At 37.8% G+C, this 21066-nt stretch overlaps 1 protein-coding gene across 1 annotated transcript; it reads right to left on the bottom strand.

Moving 5' to 3' along the window:
- Positions 1–5453: 5453 nt before the first annotated feature.
- On the bottom strand, positions 5454–19935 carry LOC139148691 (melatonin receptor type 1B-B-like). Its single transcript, XM_070720176.1, has 3 exons — positions 19427–19935; positions 9505–10087; positions 5454–6566 (listed from the first exon to the last, which is right to left on the bottom strand). Exons 1-2 carry the CDS (start codon positions 19724–19726, stop codon positions 9701–9703), a joined length of 687 nt encoding a protein of 228 aa, XP_070576277.1. The 5' UTR covers positions 19727–19935; the 3' UTR covers positions 5454–6566; positions 9505–9700.
- Between the last annotated feature and the right edge of the window lie 1131 nt (positions 19936–21066).

The raw sequence follows: 21066 nt of genomic DNA, 5'->3' as shown, positions 1-21066 counted from the left end.
GAAGATTTGTAAACGATACAAGAAACTAAACATTTTCAGCCAACTTTGTATTGCTGTTGAGTTTTTTTTTTATTTTTTTATCTTTTTATTTTTTTTTAATTCTTCACAATGTTTCCTCTGCGGAATTGACATTTGTATTGGACCGCCAGATACACACACACACACACACACACACACACACACACACACACACACACTGATCAAACGGAGCAAGGCAACGGCAATCGATAGTAGTTTCACACCATTGATGGGGTAAAATTGGATTTTACTGCAGTTTTGTACGAGATCTATCATGGAAATTATCCCGTAATGTTCAGAGGTTGCGCTGTTCAAGTGTTCTATATAACGAGATTGTACAGATCGATGTGCGGCTAATAAGCTTAATCCAGCTGCACACAGCGGGGAAAATGATGCTTGTGGCAGGATTTTCAATATACACCTGAACATGGACTTTTTTGCTGTATTGTACAATTGAATTTCGTAATTTAGAAAGCTTTAGAGCGATATTCATTTTGAATTCAATGAAAATTGCAGTTTCGAAATTCTATAATATCGGTAAATATGATTGAACTATGATCTCCGATCCAAAACTCAGATTCGTTATCTCCTCACAAGTGCACAGCTGGGCCATTAGGCATTATCAGTCATAACAAGAGTTTAAAAGATTAATAAATTTATGAGTATGATGAATATTAAACATTTCTGTCATTGTTGTATACTTACACAAGTACTATTTGATCTAAATAGGAAAGGAAAGCTGGAGACCCTTGTGCTAAGAAATAGGGTAAATATCTATTTGCATATTTGTTTATTCATTCATTCATTCATTCATTTCCATAATTACAAGGACTGTAATTGCATCACAATCTATGATTGCAAGATACAAAGGCTGCTATTCTTATGAGGTATAAAGACCTCACGTTATAAACTCTCACTGTGTATTACAAAAGTAAATACAACAGAAAATATCTCAGTGTAAAAATAAATATAAACAAAAACTTACATATAATTAAATTAGTCTATAAAGAAATGCTGTTACATAAAAAAAACCCCACGATTATTATGAGGAATATCTTCTCTTTTTAAAAGAGGAATGAATGTGAAAAGGAGCTAGAAAATAGCTAATGCAAAGCTAATGAGTGTCTAGCTCCTGGTGGGTGGTAACTGAGAATTAAATAAATTATACGAGGACGAAGGGTAAAATGAGAAGAAGACAACTAGTCGTGGTTTAAAATCCAAGATTTATTGTTTGTGTTTTTTATAGTAGCTGGTAAACTGTTCCAAAATTTTGCTCCGTGGTAACTAAATGAAAACTGACCTAGACGCAGTGTTCTTTTTGGAACAATTAAGTGGGAACTGGCTACAGATCTGGTATAATACAGGTGACTGATGTAGGAAAAGTAGTCTGAGAAATTGTGGGGGTAGATCTGAGAAATATCTGCAAGTCATTGTCCAAAACCCACATCAAACGCTTACGTACGAGAGCAAAATACTGAATACATGCTCGTCATATCTTGCAATACACTGAGTATAACTCACCTTAGCAGCCCCGGCAGGTATTAATTTTTCCAACGCGCAACTCCACTCGCTTTTAATAACAACAGCCAACTCCGTCGTTGAGGGCGCACAATGCAGCGGCAAATGAGGGGGTACGTAGGTACTGGAATTGGCTTATTAACTCTGAACTCAGCTGCGATGACATCGGTGCAGTGGACCATGTAAGCCAACTCTTGGACAGGATTCTAACTCAATTCTTCAACTAATCATGACTCCGCATTTTCTTTTTCCTGTTCATGTGGATCGTAAAGTTTGTACACTCCCGATCTGTCTAGTCTCCAGAACGAGAACTGATCATTAACGTTAAATGTGTTGAAGACTTGTAAACGATGCAGTAACTGAACACTTTTCAGCCAACTTCGGATCGCTGCTGAGATTTTTTTCTAATTTTATACAGAATATTGTCTATGCGGAAATAAGGATTGTATTGGACAAATATAAGTAACACACACACACATACACACACACAGACACACTCAGGCAAACTACAGCAAAAGCTGCCATCAAAGGAGATCGAGAGCAGTTTCACGCCATTCATGGGGTAAATTTGGACGACGAACGTCAAGGACCAACGGAGAAGGGCAACATTTCTTTTCTGAATAATATCTGAAGCCTGCTCAAGTTTTCTACATAAAGAAACTGTACGGATCGATGTGTGGCCATAATCCTGTTGCAAACAGTGAGGAAAATGATGCATCGAAGGATTTTTAACGGATACATGTATAAGGGTATTTTTTTTCGCAATATTGTATAATTAAGCTTTAGACGATATCCATATTGAATTCAATGAAAATAATGATTCAAATCACTGTTTCGAAATTCTAATATCGACAAATATGATCGCACTATGATCTCCGATCCAAAACTCATATTCGCAATCTTCTCAAGTGTCGTAAGCAAAAAAAGTTGTTTTTCGTCGAAGGTCTTTTTAAAATGATGTGGCGGGGCGGTTTTTTTTATTTTATTTAAACTTTATCTCTAAGCTTAAACGATCCAACTACTTAAGTAAAAAAATATAAAATATAAATCAGAAATATTTTCTGCCATGCATAGCATTCTATTATTTTTCAGAGACTGTAAAAAAAGTTGACGCAGCTATATCGACGAATCTTATTTTTTCTCCTCTTTCTTTCTTTCTTTTTTTTTGCTGAACAACTAGCCAATTTAATTCATTTTGTTGCCTGCCTCCGTTCAAAATAAGGAAAGAGTAAGAGTTAAATATTTAGTTCTCACATTGAAAACACTGAGTTATGAAATATGTAACGTCCAATCCGTCGCGATTGACATTGCTCGTGCCATGATACGTGCGGGATGTGCGCCACAAGCGACGAAGTCTTGCGAACAGAGTAAAACCACATATAGTTTGCGGCATGCGTGATCTGCCGTCCATAGCTCACAATAAGGCCACTATTGCGCATGCAAACATAGATTCCGAGTCGATAATTTACCATCCAGACTACTGCGTAACACTTGAATAGAAGACAATTGAAATAACTAACTATACCATGGATGTTGCATACGTCACAGTTTTAATACATCTTGATTTTCCAACCAACTTTTAAAAACGCCTTTGCAGCTTTCTTTTCAATTTTAGAGCAAACCCGATCATGAGATTCAGAGCAATGATGAGATTGAAATCCCATTTTAGGGAAACTCCGTTCCGTTAAAACCCTGTATGATTGCTGATAAGTAACCTTTTATTGCCTTCTCCTGGACTAGCAGTTACTGTCCGGCCATGGCGTTCACCCACGATCTAAGCACCAGCCTACCACCTAGCCCGACTGTCTGCTGAAGTTCATTCCTTCAATTTATTCTGTTTTGATTTGTATATGCCCACAGACTCGATCGGAGCAAGTCTAGCCTTCTTTCCGACCCTGCTTCAACGAAATAATGATATCCCTGGGCATGATTTGAATGATGTATACTGCGTTGTTTAGGGCGGAGACACTACATGTTCTGAAAACATTCGGGGAAATTCGTTGACGTTTGACATTCTCGACGACAGAACACGGCCAGATTTGTTGTAATTTTGACAGTTTACTTTCTAGCGATATAGTTACGAATATTTGAATGCTTTTCGAGTGCTGCGTGAACGAATTCTGGCAACCGTGCAGACATTCGATTCTACCCATCAGTAAGCTTATTTGGTACTTACGCAGGTTTTGCCAGGGTAGACATGTATATAGGCTAGGCTTTTCCTGTTTGGTTTAAAGCTGCGGTCAGGCAAATTTTAGCCAAAATCGCTTGCACAAAAAGAGTTAGACTTTCGTCAAAAATTCCATGTTGTTGAAAAAAAAAGACGTGGGGTACCACGTGACGGTACCACGTGACGGTACCTTTGAAAGATAGCGTCTCAAAGGTATTCCGGTGCAGAATTTAACGGAGGGTTGCTTCCTGAACGTGAGCAAGCTTATTCACAAGTTAACGATCATAATTGATCGCGGTGAACCCCATGCATACTTTATTAATTCGAGCCCTGGGGCAAGCATTGAAAGTTGGTAGCGGGCCATTGTCCAACGTAAAGATGTTGATTGGAATTTTTGACAACATGTCATCTCATCGCAGGACAAACCTTGCTGTAAACATGTTCGCTGTCGTCCCTGTTCGGTGAAGTGTCACTCACTCCGATCAGTCGATATTTTCGAATATATCTCGTTGGACACCACCACAACATCTTTTAGGGGGATTAGAAAAACCCAGACAGGACTAATTAGGTGGGCGATTATAAGCTTACCATGCAAACTAAAAATCAATTCTGTCTATGGATTCATGCAAGCTTGGCTAACCGTTCACTATGAAGTAGAAATGGGCTTGACGAAAGTCGTTTAAATCGAAAATGAACCCAACAAAATGACAGGAGGGATCAAGTAAAGTCAACCCTAAGCCCTAAATGTTTAAGTTTCTCTCTCAGATAGCGATTATGTCTATGAAATGAATATTAATCGACGTTTGCGTACCCTAAATTTAGTCTGTCAAATAAAGCAAGACAGTAACTCCAGGGTAACTTTTGTTTTGTCTCGGGCGGTAGCCAAGGTGATCGCGAATGTCACCTTGTTCAAACAAGGTCGATTTTCAAGTTCGATCCGGGAAACAGGTGTGAAAGAGTGTATACATATATTTACTCCGAGTGGAAAGCCGAGGGACAAAAATGGAAGAAGTATAGCTTTCAACTAGCCTGCCTGACCCTGGTACGTTGAAACCGAGTCTCTTTGCAGTCACCTCGTGTCTACTTTAATGGTCATCGACCGTAAAGTGAAAATCCTTTTTGACATAATTGCATGGTCTCGTGAAGGTTTAAGCCAGATCAAATGTCCTCTTTTGTCAATATTTCTATTTTTATCTTTAAGTTTACAAACGAGACCGTGTGTTTAAGCCCTTCGCGGAAGAGACAGTTACTCACAAGGGGCCGTCGATAATCATATCTTTTTATGAGATGTATGAAAAAAAGAACAACCCGAAGCTCATCGCGTTTGCACTCCACCCTGAATAAACTGAAAGAATTAGGAAATGTCAAATGACCGATGACGAATTTTGATTTGAATTTCTCCCAAACACGATATATAGAACAGGTTGCTGGAAGTTTTATACTACTGAAACAACAAACATTTCAAGACAAAAATTACGAATATGCCGGGTTTCCATGGTGTAACTTTGACGCACACTTTTCAGGACGGCGCATTGCGCGCGCATCTCGGCACTGTAAATTTCTAGACTCTTGGTATAGCACGCGTGTTATAGTTTTCTTGGTCCCAAACGAGAACACAAGAAGAACATATATAGTTACTATATTATGAAATAATGAAAGGAATAAGTAATAAGTAATTTCAAGTTAATAGATAACTAAAGTTTACTAAAAGAAAACATTATTTGATACTTTTTAATAGAGAAACGTGATGTTTCACCTCGAAAACTTTTTAAATTTTGTCGGCATATACGAGAGTTCCTACAGTCATATGCATTGAAAAATGATCGCTCAATTGTCGTAGTTGATCCGTGTTACGTTAAAACTGTCTGAAGTATAATGGCAAATGTTTCACCGGAAAATAGGTGAGATTTCTATAAATTTATGCAAGAGTGATAAATATATCACAAAATACAATCCAAGGCGTTGTCAGAGACATCAATGTTTTTTTTTTTGCTCATAAAGAATTGGTGTATTTGAATTTGTTTTCATATTCCTTGAGTGAAATTAAATCAGAGAGAGTCAGGCTCAGCTTGGAATCCGATTAGCTTTGGCATGTGTTACCGATGTAAATACCGGCGGTGACATTGCTGTGTGTGCAGCTTTTTCCATGATTGTCCAGATACCGACCATCCGTATGTCACTGACGCGTCCTGTCTATATCTCCGCCGTCGTTGGTTTTCACTTCGACCCGATGTCCCAGGTTTTAGATTCTTTCTCCTGTTCAATGGGAAACTAAGGATGATACCTGCTCCTCAATTATCTCCTTGAAAATATCCCTATACTTTTATTCTTAACATTTAACACTGTGGCGCTTTCAACACAGAGGAAAATATTTGTCTTTATGCTAACTTCGACAAAATTTAATTGTCTGCGTCGATAGTCTATGAACACCTTGCCCGAGGTGTCCCGATGACCTGGCAATAGACACACGTTAGAAAGCTAGAATTCAAAACAGAATGTTCTGGAAAGAGTCAGAAAAAAGAAATAAAAAAACCGATGAACTGACTGAGAAACTTCAAGGGTATCGGACAGACCCTTCGAAGTGTAAGGTTTCATTTGTTCAGACATTGCTTGAAAATGATGATACGCTGGTTACTCAGAAAGGGATGACTGTCCGGTTACCGGTGGTACGTTCGGCTGTGATGGCGCTCTCCGACGTTGAGCGGCTACGGCGTCCTCGACAGATCGACTGGACCAGCAACAACTTGGCCGACACACCACTCTCCTGTACGCGTTCCGGAACTGTCGATTCATCCAACCGTAGAGAATTGGGTTGAAGGCGCTGTTGCTAAGGGCCAGCCAGTTGGTCGCGGTGTGTGCCGCACTGAAAGAGTGAAACAACGATAAAGAGCAGTCATTTCTTGAAACCCTCTTCAACGTTCATGATATTTTTGCTAATATTGCCTGACATGGCGTTATCTCGGTAAATGCAAACATGCTTCACATTTTTCAGATGTACATTCGTTCGCCTTGAATTAAGAAGTATCGACGAAAACAGCAGGTGTCATCTTAGCATTTAGAGTCACGTGATATTATGAAAGGTCACTAAAACTAGTCCTCAAGATGTTTACTTCTTGTTGAACTCTAAATGAGATAGCTGCTTGGTAACTGCGCATGCATCTCACTTATTCATTTAATTGCACACAATTGTAGAGATCTGTCACGGCTTTTCTAAGCAACATACAATGAGATTAACGTGAAGGGACTTCCTGTCTCCGAAGGTCACTTTACGTCATGCAATACCTTATCATGATGATCAACCTTGAACTAAAATGATGTGATAAATGATATGATAAAATAAGATGTTAAGGTGTGTATTACCAGTTACATAAAGCTTCAACCGTTGCTGATCGCAGCTGAAATTTTGTCACTTTAGGCTGCGGATGGAAATTTTTACAATGCCTTCTCTCAGCCATGTTTTTTTATCAAGCTTATGGTCGGCTGGCTGTTGATGTTATTATCATATAGCTGCAATCATATCGTCAGTAATCACAAATAGCACAGTTTTTTAGAGTTTCTTTGAGCATTATCTTTTAAAATCTTTTCAAAAACGTTGGATTGCTATCTTCGTCCGAGGGATATACAGTAGCTGAAACTTTTCACGTGATAATATTGAACTGCTTTAAATTTGTTCAGTGAAACAAAAAGTACTTGTTTCATTATTAATTAACCGAATGAACTTTGAGTGATCAAAGATGGCAGACTGGGGGATTACGGAATGAAAATGCCCGTTTCACAATCAGCTGTGAAAACAATTTTATACAGATCAATTAGACTAATTATGTCTGTTTCTAGATTGGGTAACTTGACAGGAAATATTATTAATGCTATTTCCAATGTTTTTACTTCAAATTGCTCTGTTTTGTTGTTTTAATTGTCTTTGTAATGTTTTCAGTGTAAACATTTTGCAAGGTTGTGCTCAGGCTATTATGAAAGCAATTTTATTCCTTTAATACCGATTACTTTTAAAACCTTGTCCAGTGTGTGACTGAGTGTAAACAATACAGCTCAATGAGTATACTGTCTTATTGGGAATTTGTTAAAAGTGAAAATACAGAAAAGGAATATGGAAACTGTGATTAATTTTTTCGGAAATTATTAAAATGATACAGTAAAGTGCTAAAATTGTAAAGGAGTGGTCCCCATACAAATCCATGGTTGTGATATACCGAGGTATTGAATGTAGTGTCTTCCCTCCATGATCTCAATTCTGTAAAGAAAATGCAAATTCGTGCAAATAAATGCAGATTCTTAGGCTTTTTTTTGCCATTCCTACAAATCTCAGATTACCCAATGTTAGTTCAATTTGATAATAATTACCACTTCTCTGGTAATTTTGAGAATTTGTTCACGACATGGCTGCCGAAGTATCCTAAATAAAGACGGCAAAGACGTACCCGAGAAGAGGGTAAAACAAGTGTAGAATGTATTGTACAAAGAGAGCCCATTTTGCAGTTGTACCATTTGAGGTGGCGTTTTACTGAACCAACGTTTTTTTCCAAAGCAATATTTCTTATCCAAGATGACATGACCCCCATACCATATACTTTCAAAAGGCAGAGAAACTAATGTCTTAATGGTAGCAATGGTTGACTCGAAGACTGAAGAGGTGCATATTTTAGTAGACAACACCGTTTTCGTATTACTGATAAAAAAATTAATTTTGGTTATAAACCTTATACTACTTCATGAAATTAAATATATTATTTGAAACTAGAGTACATGAGGAAAAAAACGACAGTTTTGTTTTGCAATATCTATCCTCATTCTTAAATTGCATGGGGTAGAAAGACTAACATTCAAACATGTGATTAAAATAATGATAAGCAAAAATGGAATGACTCTTATCCTAAATTGCCAAGTAAAACTGTCATTTTGGTATAATGTATTTGAAATACATAATGTGAAAATTTTGCAAACTTTGACCCTGCCAGAGTGGAGTTAAATTATTTTGAAATGTTTAAAACTGGAGAAAAGAGAAGCCAGGGAATCAGATGATTAATTTTGAATAAATTAACACTTCTTTCTCACCCAACTTACGACTGCTTAACCAATATTTTAGTCTTAGTTTAACTTATTAATGAAAATTGAATGGATCTTTGCAAAGGGGTTTCGCGTATTGCCTAAATAAATTTGATTATGTTTCTTAGGTACTATAGGTAGATACGAGGGGAATACGAGAAATTACGTCATAATTATAGCGTTCTTTGCTTAGTTCTGTAAGCGCGGGTAACGACATTTTGACAACCATTGCACTTCATTATCTGAATGTTTTTATCAAAGCTCCAGTAACTGTATCATTTTGCATTTCCCAGTTAACACCTGCTTGTTGTATTTTAGTATACAAAACACCTGCTCATTTAGGTTTTGCTGAGTCATCAAAAGTCAAAATTCGATTATTAGAGAAGAAGAATAAAAAACACATTGCATCACGGGTACACCTACCAATAGGTCAAGCTAAAATCACTTTAAAATGCTATTTTACATTATTGAGATTAAATCAAATTATCGTTCGGACCACAATTCATTTATAAACAACAACAATATATTACACATTATACATAAACTGAAGTATCTCAAAATGTAGTTATTTTATGGACAAAAATCATATTTTTTAGAATTTGTCTATTTAAAGCGTCTCCAGCATCAACCCGGTCAGATGAGTTTGCAATTTGCAGATGGTTGCAAACGTGCGTACACAAACACGCATCCATGCAACTGGATGGTATTACTCACGCAAGGACAAGGGATTGTTTACTTACTCAGGGATGTAACTGTCATCGAAGGCATCGACCATTGCAACGATGCAGTACGGTGCCCAGCACAAAAAGAAAGCCAACGTTACCAGACAAAGGTGTCTTGTAAGCCTCACGTTATGAGATCTCTGCTCAGCCGCTTCCCTGCTATCCTCGCTGTTCCCGCTCAAAGACGAGCGATTTCCCGTGTATTTGCGAAGTCTCACCGCCTGGCTAGCGGCCACCCTCTTCCTGCTTGCCGGACTGTGTGATAAATCCCAGCGTACGACGCGATGATCACCACAGTTGGGAGGCCATACGCTAACACGGCCGTGACGTACAGGTACGTCAAGTTGGACGAGCCGTCGAACAGACAGTTGTATATCTCAGCGATGTAAATCACGTCTACGCCTCTGCCTGCAATCACCTGGGGCATGGCGTATGCCGCACAGCTCGCCCAGAGGACCGTCAGAATCACGATGCTGTTTCGACGGCTGAAGACCGTGCTGTACCTCGATGGATAGGCGATGAGGCAGAAGCGATTGACGGCGATGACTGCATGCGTGTAGAATGAACCCGTGTACAGGATTGTCTGAATAAACCCGTGAATCTGAAATTGAATTAAAAGACGCGGCTACAGAATTCAAAATAAATAGTTAACTTACATTATAATCAAATTAACATTTTAGATACATCACAGTCCCTCAATCAACGTGGATAGAGGAACTGTGAATACATAAAGAGACTATATAGTGAACTTGAGCCGCTATCGTGATAGAGAAGCTTATCACTCACGAAATTACCCATGCAGGTCGTCCTATTATCTTACATTTTATTCTTTGATCCAATTTCCGAAAAGTGGATTAATTTGCTTAATTGTTATCTGTCAATCGATCACTTTGTCTTTGCAGTCGACAGGAAGCATTGAAAACAAGCCTCTGCTATTTTCATTTGGACGATAATGTCAAATGTTTCAAGTGGTTTCCTTTTAGCCATAGTGTTTACCGTGGACACACAAACCGCTCTTCAACCCTTCACAGTATATTGTGAGACCTGGCCGATGTGTAGCCACTTTAAGCTTCCTCAGTACACTAGCTTTCTCGGTACACCACCACTCTGCACCTGTCTATTAACAGATTTATTGTGAGCATAAACGAATGATTGCAAATCGATTTTTCCCCAAAATATAAATGGAAAAGATTTTTGATGATGCTTTACAGCTTACGGCCAACTTGGTACCTGGTCATCTGAACCACCTGTTTGATTCACGAGGGCGCCCTCCCGTGATCTGAACAACGGAGAGATGACGCGTACGTTTCAGGCAGTCATCGCAACAAAAAATGTGAATGGTATTTATTATTTGTCAAATCACTTTTAAATGATCTTTTTCGGCACGTTTCAATTAACTTTTATGTACGTTAAATTGTGATCAGCGCTGAAAACTGGTCGTGCATCCGGGTCCTTGCATGTGAGGGTCGGGCGTATATCTATGCATATAAGCTTTTGTATACATTGAACATGTGCGTGCGGGAGGACTTGCTCGCACGCCTATAAAGAAGTTAGATCATCCGCCAAAGTAATCTTAGATTTGTTGTAAAAGTAATGCGAACATTGGGAAATAGTAAGGAAGAAAAGTGATACAAAGATAGGAAAAGGCATGTAAGACCAGAAACCAGCAACCCCATAAAAATTGATTTTTTAAAATTTTCTTTGACTACGCTACGAGATGTGACATTGTGGTGCTTCGGCTAGATGTCTTGATATCGCAACTTGCCACTAAAACTCAAAAAAGTTCTTGCATTGTACTTGGTCATTGTGCTTGACCCTGAATTCACAGAGACATCAGACATTTCTGATGTTTGTATTTCTATTTTTCGGTTGTTTCGAAATAATGGCGTTTATATACCGTGTGAGAGCCAACAAGGATATTAAAATACCCTGTCGGTACCTTCAAGTGCATAAAAGTGCTTCAAGTTAGAAAAAAATCAAACAAAATAAAATCTGTGTTTGAATCGGAGGTTGTATATGTGATTTTGTAACGTTGCTCAGAGGAGTTCCAAAATTGTACTTATGAAAGGGGTGCGCCGGGTCCAGTTTGAACGGGATGGCCTAAAACAAAAACAGGATTACAGTATCATTTTACGATTGCGCTTGTCCATCTGTAAGAAACATTGCTCGGGTTAATTTGTTGGTCATAATTTTATGTGTTGTCAAATTGGTGCTATAAGCTTGCGTGTTCGGAAGGGAAAATTAGTACACAACAGCACCAACAAATACATTTCACTTTACTAACTTTACCTACAGGTAGAGCGCATAGTCTGGGCGATCTGACACAATGTCAAGTAGTTCTACTCTTTTCGATAGGGCCAGAGTAGGTAAATTATTTGGCTTGCGTCGACTCAAAATTTCGAAAGGTGGGCGGATGTGTAGTTAAAATACAACATCCACACATTGAACACAAAATCAACATCATACCGTATAGTCGGGTCGGAAGGTAGGGTTCCCATGCACCCCATGGATGTATTTTTTTAACCTACATTTTTGTAATCCTTAGGGTCTACATTTAATGAATTTTGATGTTCCCAAAATCAAATCGTGTCCCATGGTTCATTTGGCGCCATCTTGGCCGCCATCTTGGCCGCCATCTTGGATTTCAACAATGGGGTAGGGGTCACGTATCTACCGCTCGACGGAAACAGAAACAATAAAATACTATAAACGTTACATTTTTAGAAAGCCAAGATCATGGCCTTTTCATTGATATATAACTTAATAGGGATTAATTAATATTCGAACGTCGATTAGACTTTATATCGGTCATTGGCCGTAAATCGTAAAATTTGCGAAATTTCACACCCAATAATTAAGTTCCCGTTCCTCCAAACAATTTTTCATAAAGTATTTATATATTTTTTGAAAGAACTCAGTGCAATAAACAAGAAAAACAAGATTAAAAGTATGTGTCTTGAGATTTAGTGGGTGCATGAGCTTGTTTTCTTATTACGCGGTATGCCACATATCCGTGTGTAACATAAGGGGTAGGGGTAATGTTTCCCTTTCTGTTTCAAATCATGAATGATGAAACCATTCAAATGTTACATTTTTTGAAAGTGCTGCATCAGACCTTTCTAAAAATATATAGATTTATGGGGAAAAGTTGCAAATTTAAAAGTTACAAAGCTTAAACCTTTCGGTTTGTGTCGATTTTAAGTGATTTTTTAAGAACGAAATTACAACATATGGGGTAGGGGTAATGTTTCCCTTTCTGCCGCGAACCATGAATTACAAAACCATATAAATGTTATACTGTTTGAAAGCTCTGAAATGGGCCTTTCCAAACATGTATAGTTTTATTGGGAAAAGTCCATATTTTAAACTTACAAAGCTTATGCCTTTCAGTTTGTGTAAACTTTAAGTGATTTTTTAAGGACGAAATTACAACATATGGGGTAGGGGTAATGTTTCCCTTTCTGCCTCGAACCATGAATTATGAAACCATATAAATGTTATACTGTTTGAAAGCTCTGAAATGGGCCTTTCCAAACATGTATAGTTTTATTGGGAAAAGTCCATATTTGAAAGTTACAAAGCTTAAACCTTTCAGTTTGTGTCAATTTTAAGTCATTTTTTAAAACAAAATTTTAATATAAGGGGTAGGGGTAATGTTTCCCGTTCTGCCTTGAACCATGAATTATGAAACCATATAAATGTTATACCGTTTGAAAGCTCTGAAATGGGCCTTTCCAAACATGTATAGTTTTATTGGGAAAAATCCATATTTTAAAGTTACAAAGCTTATGCCTTTCAGTTTGTGTCAATTTTAAGTGATTTTTTAAACAAAATTATAATATAAGGGGTAGGGGTAATGTTTCCCGTTCAGCCTTGAACCATGAATTATGAAACCATATAAATGTTATACCGTTTGAAAGCTCTTAAATTGGCCTTTCCAAACATGTATAGTTTTATTGGGGAAAGGTGCATATTTGAAAGTTACAAAGCTTAAGCCTTTCAGTTTGTGTCAATTTTAAGTGATTTTTGAACAATATGCACAGAACAGTTAGTCCGTTGGCCAGGTATCAGAATCATCCCCTCTAAGGCATTTTACGCACTATGATTTTCTGTTAGCTAGTATTCTCAGCTGTCATAATCTGCTTACTTTCCATTTAACTGATGGTGTGTGAGAGTGTAACGACTTGTTTGTGAAGGGCTGTCACGCCCTCGGTAGTAAAATAGGAATGGGTTAGGGGTAACATAATTTACCGCTAGTCGGAAACAAAAACAAAAAAGTACCATAAACAATACATTCTTAGAAAGCCCAGATATAAGCTTTTTACTTTTTTTATAATTATTCGACTTTAGATGGCGCCAATATTCCGTATGTACATGGCGGTCAGCAGCTGAATCATTCACATAACGAACGTTGATATGGCCTGAAACTTCGGTAAATTCATTCAAGCAAACTCTTGTTTGATTAAGTTGATAGTTTTCTTTTCTTTTTTATTTCGAGTATTTGCCATGGCATGACTGAAACGAACCTTGAAACGAAGGCTGTACGTATCTATATTAGTCCGAGCCTGAGCGTGATCTGAGAGCAAACAGATCCGCAGATAATGCGAACGATCGCAACCGTTACCAACAGACTCATTATGCAGAGCCATGCCCCAAAACGCCCAACCAAACTTGGCACTAATCATGATCCCAGTCCATTTCGAGCCGGGCTTTAAGGGAAGTGCGGTGGCCTTTGAAAGACCCTTTGGTTTGGTTTTGTACCGTAGTATAGGGAGAAAACCCGACCTGTCGTCGTTGCTGTGAATGTTTGTGTTGTTTTTAGCCTCTTTTTTGCCTATTTGAAGAATCGTCTTTGCAGCCTTCCATCCTGCGTTCTGTGTAGCGAGTGTCTTCGATCGCTCTCTTAAGTTTGTGATGTACAACTGTCTTGACACCCGGTGCTTTATTGGGCGTAGAGGTAAATAGTTAGAGATCAGGGTGATAAATTGGTTGCCGCAGTGTCTTTCCTGGTGTTGCCACTTTTGAAGGAATTCAACACTCGGTATTTTGGCCTGGTAAGTATTCTTTAAGGTGTACCTGTAGGCTATGTGGTACTGAATAGGGGCCACTTAGGTTTCAACACATTCGATACTCTTGGCTTTCGCTTATACCCCGTTGTATGAGTAACTGGGATCGGAAATGGGAAAGGCTTAATTAATATCCATCTTTGCTAATATTAATTCTCGTTTGGCTTACAGATGGCCACCTCTACTTGTTTCGGTGAAAATTTGACTTGGACAAAACATTGAGTATGACTTTCTTCTGTGTGTTATTTAGGCCTATGAAAAATATGAAAATTGCATACATATTGTTGTCAAATATCTCAAATCTTAGATTGTAAGAGATAGGCTTAGGCTTCCCTGTAATCATACAAATGAGTTAAATGGGAATTTATTGGAGTAGATTACAGTAATCGAAGAGAATGGTTGACACTATAGAAAGACTTATCTCGGATTGCGGGGACCTAACTATAAAAGAACAGCACAGAATACTTGCCGGATGTATTGACTGTTCATGTATAGTACAGGCTAGTACAACATGGAATGTAAAACATACAAATCAAAGGAGTGGCAAATTTTCTCAACTTTTCACAAAGTTTATATTCCATCATTACTATCAGGATTAGGATTTTCCCAATCTATAAATAAGCTATTAATTGATTACACCTTGATTCAGCATGACTAACATTTTGCATTTGCCACGCAACCAGCCATGCCCGTCCCTGGGATCGCGAACAATGCCTTTAACGAAGCTTTTGAACGCTTTTGTGAATTGTGTAAGAATGTCCTCTCTGTGGAGTATAATGTGTGAAGCCGTTGTCTAGCTCGCTTGACTCTGATTATTATGTTGACTTATTTTTTCTAAGCTGCTGGTGGCTGATCTAACTCGAAAGTTAGATCAATCTAGTCTCTCTGATTCGATCATGCTGGTGGGAATGGTATCTTCAAGCATTGACCCTAAAACGTCCGTTTGTAGGGTCTTTGCTTCAAAGACGTCAGGGTCTAACATTGGTTAAATGTCATCCATGATAAGAAACTAATGATAGATTCACTCACAAGGCATTTTAAACATTGAGGTGTCAATGGGAATATTAGCCTTTTTAGTCATTTCTGAGGTTTGTCTCGCCTTCTTATTGCTTGATGTAGAGAGTGTTTGTTCGCCTTCTGTTTACTATTTAGTTGCGTAATTTGAATGCGTTCTGTGACATTTGGCTTTTCGGGTTTTAGTTCCAGAATTATTTTGCTATTGAATTTTAGTACCCAGTCGAAAATGTAATCCTCATTGGGAGTATATAGTGTTCTGCGTTGTAAAATAATTTCGAAAAATTGGTTATGATCTCTTGTTTTCTGGTAAGGAAGGTAAAGTGTTGTCGATCCATCTTATCTTATTATGGAGAAGCTATATTGTGGATTAATGGTGATTGGTTTTCAGCGATAAAAGATTCTCTCGTGTTCCCGTGTGGTATTAAAAGTAACACTATTTATAGTCAGCTCTGATTTGCCCACACGGTCACGTGACTGTGCATGTATTTACGATATACTGTAAAGTTGGCCATTCCTATCTCCAAAGTGGGTTTCTTTCACATTGTTTGTATTTTCATCACAAGTTTCAATATACTGATATAATATATCGATAAACAACCCCTATAAATTGGGTACACCACTCGAGCTCGGGTTTGACCATTTCACTCCTTATACACACGACTGAAGTTCGTGCGTATATGTTGTTTACCGGTCGAAACCGTGTGGTATCCTTTCAAAGTGGTGCTTTATTGCTTATACATCTCTCGCGATACAATTAAAAAAAGGGATTGATTGTTGCTGCTGTCATATCAACTTTGCATGACGACTATGACATCCAATTTAGTGTTTGTGGGTTTGGAATATATAATTCTTGACATATTATAGCTGTTAACTTTCTTTCCCTAATTTGAGTTATTGAAATGAGTAAAACGTCTTTTATTAACCACCATTTTAGCTTTCCAGTGCTAGTTAGTGCCTATAGAGTATTTTTCTATGTTCCTTTTAACAAGTAAATGTCAGTAAAGTAACACAAACTTTTGAGTTTAGGCATTGTCACTGCACAATTTTTGAGTTTACCCCATCAAGCCATATCTTGTTGGAAAAACAACTGCGTTAGTGTTTCAGAGATATGATATTTATGTGGCTTCCTTATTCGCTACGTTTGGTAGGAGAGGAAACATTACCCATACCCCTATCCCTTAAATGTATATTATAGAGGGATGTACGGCATACCATATATTAGGTAAACAATCGACGCACCCCATAAGTCTCAAGAAGATACACTCTTTTAATGTTTTTTTACTTCTCTATTGCATTAAGTTCTTTCAAATGATATATAAATACCTTGTAAAAATTGTTTGAAGGAACATGAACTTAATTATTGGGTTTGAAATTAAGCAAATTTTACAATTTACATTTCATGTCCGATATAAAATCTAATCGATGTTTGAATATCGATTTATCCCCATTTAGTTGTATACCAATGGTAAGGGCATTATCTGGGCTTTCTAAGAATGTATTGTTTATGGTACTTTTTTTTTTTGTCTCCGACTAGCGGTATATATGATACCCCTAACCCATTCCTATTTTACTACTGAGGGCGTGACAGCCCTTCACAAACAAGTCGTTTCACTCTCACACACCATCAGTTAAATGGAAAATAAGCAGATTATGACAGCTGAGAATACTAGCTAACAGAAAATCATAGTGGGTAAAATGCCTTAGAGGGGATGATTTCGATACCCGGCCAACGGACTAACTGTTTTGTGCATATTGTTCAAAAAATCACTTAAAATTGACACAAACTGAACGGCTTAAGCTTTGTAACTTTCAAATATGCACCTTTCCCTAATAAAACTATACATGTTTGGAAAGGCCCATTTCAGAGCTTTCAAACAGTATAACATTTATATGGTTTCATAATTCATGGTTCAAGGCAGAACGGGAAACATTACCCTACCCCTTATATTATAATTTTGTTTAAAAAATCACTTAAAATTGACACAAACTGAACGGCTTAAGCTTTGTAACTTTCAAATATGCAACTTTCCCCAATGAAACTATACATGTTTGGAAAGGCCCATTTCAGAGCTTTCAAACAGTATAACATTTATATGGTTTCATAATTCATGGTTCAAGGCAGAACGGGAAACATTACCCCTACCCCTTATATTATAATTTTGTTTAAAAAATGACTTAAAATTGACACAAACTGAAAGGCATAAGCTTTGTAACTTTAAAATATGGACTTTTACCAATAAGACTATACATATTTGGAAAGGCCCATTTCAGAGCTTTCAAACGGTATAACATTTATATGGTTTCATAATTCATAATTCGAGGCAGAAAGGGAAACAGTACCACTACCCCATATGTTGTAATTTCGTTCTTAAAAATGACTTAAAATTGACACAAATTGAAAGGCTTAAGCTTTGTAACTTTCAAATATGGACTTTTCCCAATAAAAGTATACATGTTTGGAAAGGCCCATTTCAGAGCTTTCAAACAGTATAACATTTATATGGTTTCATAATTCATGGTTTGAGGCAGAAAGGGAAACATTACCCCTACCCCTGATATTATAATTTTGTTCTTAAAAAATCACTTAAAATTGACACAAGCTGAAAGGCATAAGCTTTGTAAGTTTAAAATATGGACTTTTCCCAATAAAACTATACATGTTTGGAAAGGCCCATTTCAGAGCTTTCAAACAGTGTAACATTTATATGGTTTTGTAATTCATGATTCGAGGCAGAAAGGGAAACATTACCCCTACCCCATATGTTGTAATTTCGTTCTTAAAAAATCACTTGAAATCGACACAAACCGAAAGGTTTAAGCTTTGTAACTTTTAAATTTGCAATTTTTTCCCATAAATCTATATATTTTTAGAACGGTCTGATGCAGCACTTTCAAAAAATGTAACATTTGAATGGTTTCATCATTCATGATTCGAAACAGAAAGGGAAACATTACCCCTACCCCTTATGTTACACACGGATATGTGGCATACCGCGTAATAAGAAAACAAGCTCATGCACCCACTAAATCTCAAGACACATACTTTTAATCTTGTTTTTCTTGTTTATTGCACTGAGTTCTTCCAAAAAATATATAAATACTTTATGAAAAATTGTTTGGAGGAACGGGAACTTAATTATTGGGTGTGAAATTTCGCAAATTTTACGATTTACGGCCAATGGCCGATATAAAGTCTAATCGACGTTCGAATATTAATTAATCCCTATTAAGTTATATATCAATGAAAAGGCCATGATCTTGGCTTTCTAAAAATGTAACGTTTATAGTATTTTATTGTTTCTGTTTCCGTCGAGCGGTAGATACGTGACCCCTACCCCATTGTTGAAATCCAAGATGGCGGCCAAGATGGCGGCCAAGATGGCGCCAAATGAACCCCATGGGACACTATTTGATTTTGGGAACATCAAAATTCATTAAATATAGACCCTAAGGATTACAAAAATGTTGGTTAAAAAAATACATCCATGGGGTGCATGGGAACCCTACCTTCCGACTAGACTAGTATACTGGACAGTTTTCTCATAAAACCTGCCCGTTCCCCTTACTATATGATGCTAGAGAATACAGTTTTTCTTCACCACATGGTTCAATGATTGCAGTATATGTCTGCTGTAAGGCAGTGTTTCTTCAGGACATCGTCAAAAATTTGAAAATTCTGCAAGAAAAGAGTTAAACTCTGCATTTTCCAGCTGAAACTCCGGAATTCTATACGCGCGAGGACGCAAAACAAGAATGCACTTACTCTGGCCTAAGCAGAGCAGAAGGAACCACCTATCATATTCACGATGAAAAGCCTTATTAACTCTTTAATTCCCGCCAAAATTAATCACTCTCACCTTACAATACGGTTCCCCAAAAATCCACTCGTTGACAATGACTGACGTCACAACAAAGGGCATGAGTAGTCCCGTGATGTAAACATCGGCGACCGCTAAGTTAGCCACGAACATGTTCGATACGGTTCGTAGCTTTCGGTCAACCACAAGACAGGCCAGAACGAGAAGGTTTCCGGAGACGCTGACCGCAATGATGGCGACGAGGAAGGACACCTCGAAGATGACGAGACCCGGCGAGCGCGAGTCGTCGGTCAAGTCCCCGTCCTCTCCGTTGGTCCCGTTATATGCACGTAACGTCATACCCGAAGATTATATCGGTCCCTTTTTTTGCTGTGAACGTGCAACAGGACACTGAAGACTAAACACACATATCTTGACCTGGTCAAGACCGCTAGGTAGCGACGTCCTTATTCCACCGATGCGCTGAAGATCAAATCATCACTTCTGCGAGACACTCAACATCAAATACAACGCAAACGGTGCGAAAAAAATTAGCCGAGCAGTCAAGCATTGACATCACGAAGTATCCCACCAGTCGCATAGCAACACTCCATATTTGACACGCATTTATTAGATTTTGCAGAGAAGCGATAAAAACAAATTACATAAGTCAATCCGTTAAGAACTGGCAATCAAGTCTAGGGGTCCCAATTTATGAACTTGCATTATGAAGTTAACCACGTCTTATCAGTCTTGTTCCCCACAGAATTAAACCCAGGTTAGGACTTAAGGTAGTATGCGCCTCGAAAGTGAAAGACTTAATTAATAATTTTTGCTCAAACCTTCCTGAATGAAGCTTTCAACCATTCTCTTACCAAATCAATAATAAAAATCAGGGGTCACCGTGCAAAGTTTGGAACTAGCGAAACAAATAACCCAACATTTTGCTATTTGAAATTCAAAATGGCCGCAATTCCTGTGTTAACTCTATGGGGAAAAATTAAATTTTGGATTTTCGAAAAACTAAGCCGGTGAAAGTTTTTCTTTCTGCAAGAGATTTAAAATTAGCCTCAACCAGTGGTAGATCAGAAGAGAATTGTAAAAATTTGAGAGTCCGACTATCTGTCCCCGAGGTGCGTTCTACCTTAATCTAAATATCTAGCACAGATAATGTCATATTTGTACAACCATTGTAATTTCAAAGGAGAACAAACGACAGAAACACCACATAATCGTCTTAATACTTTAGTTAATGCCGATCGCAGGCCTTTTCGAGTCTAGCTTTAAAATTATATATTACCAAAGCAATTTTATCAATAATGTTTAATGTAATATTACTTTGTATATTACTTTGCGTTTGATGAACACTATTATATTGAGTGACGTCCTTGTGCATTGTTTTGTCGTCAGCAGAAAACAATGCATGCTGTATTGACAGAGATTCGAAAGGGAATTAATGCAAAGTCCTCTGGCCAATCGACAGTAAAACGTCAAAACAGGGCAATATTTATCGTGTGTCAGTTTTGATCAATGAAATATGATGTGAATGAGATCAAGCTCCTGATCTCGTCATTGAGTTCTTGTCGTCATCCGTCAACGAACCACTTTTAAAGGTCTTACGGCTCATAATGGTACTGCAGTGTCCCCTTTATTCTTTGGCAATCGAATACTTATCATCCAAACTTGACAAAGGAGAGAGA

Source organism: Ptychodera flava, chromosome 13, assembly GCF_041260155.1.
Source record: "Ptychodera flava strain L36383 chromosome 13, AS_Pfla_20210202, whole genome shotgun sequence".
NCBI classification, from domain to species: domain Eukaryota; kingdom Metazoa; phylum Hemichordata; class Enteropneusta; family Ptychoderidae; genus Ptychodera; species Ptychodera flava.
This window is presented reverse-complemented; position numbering and strand designations above follow the sequence as displayed.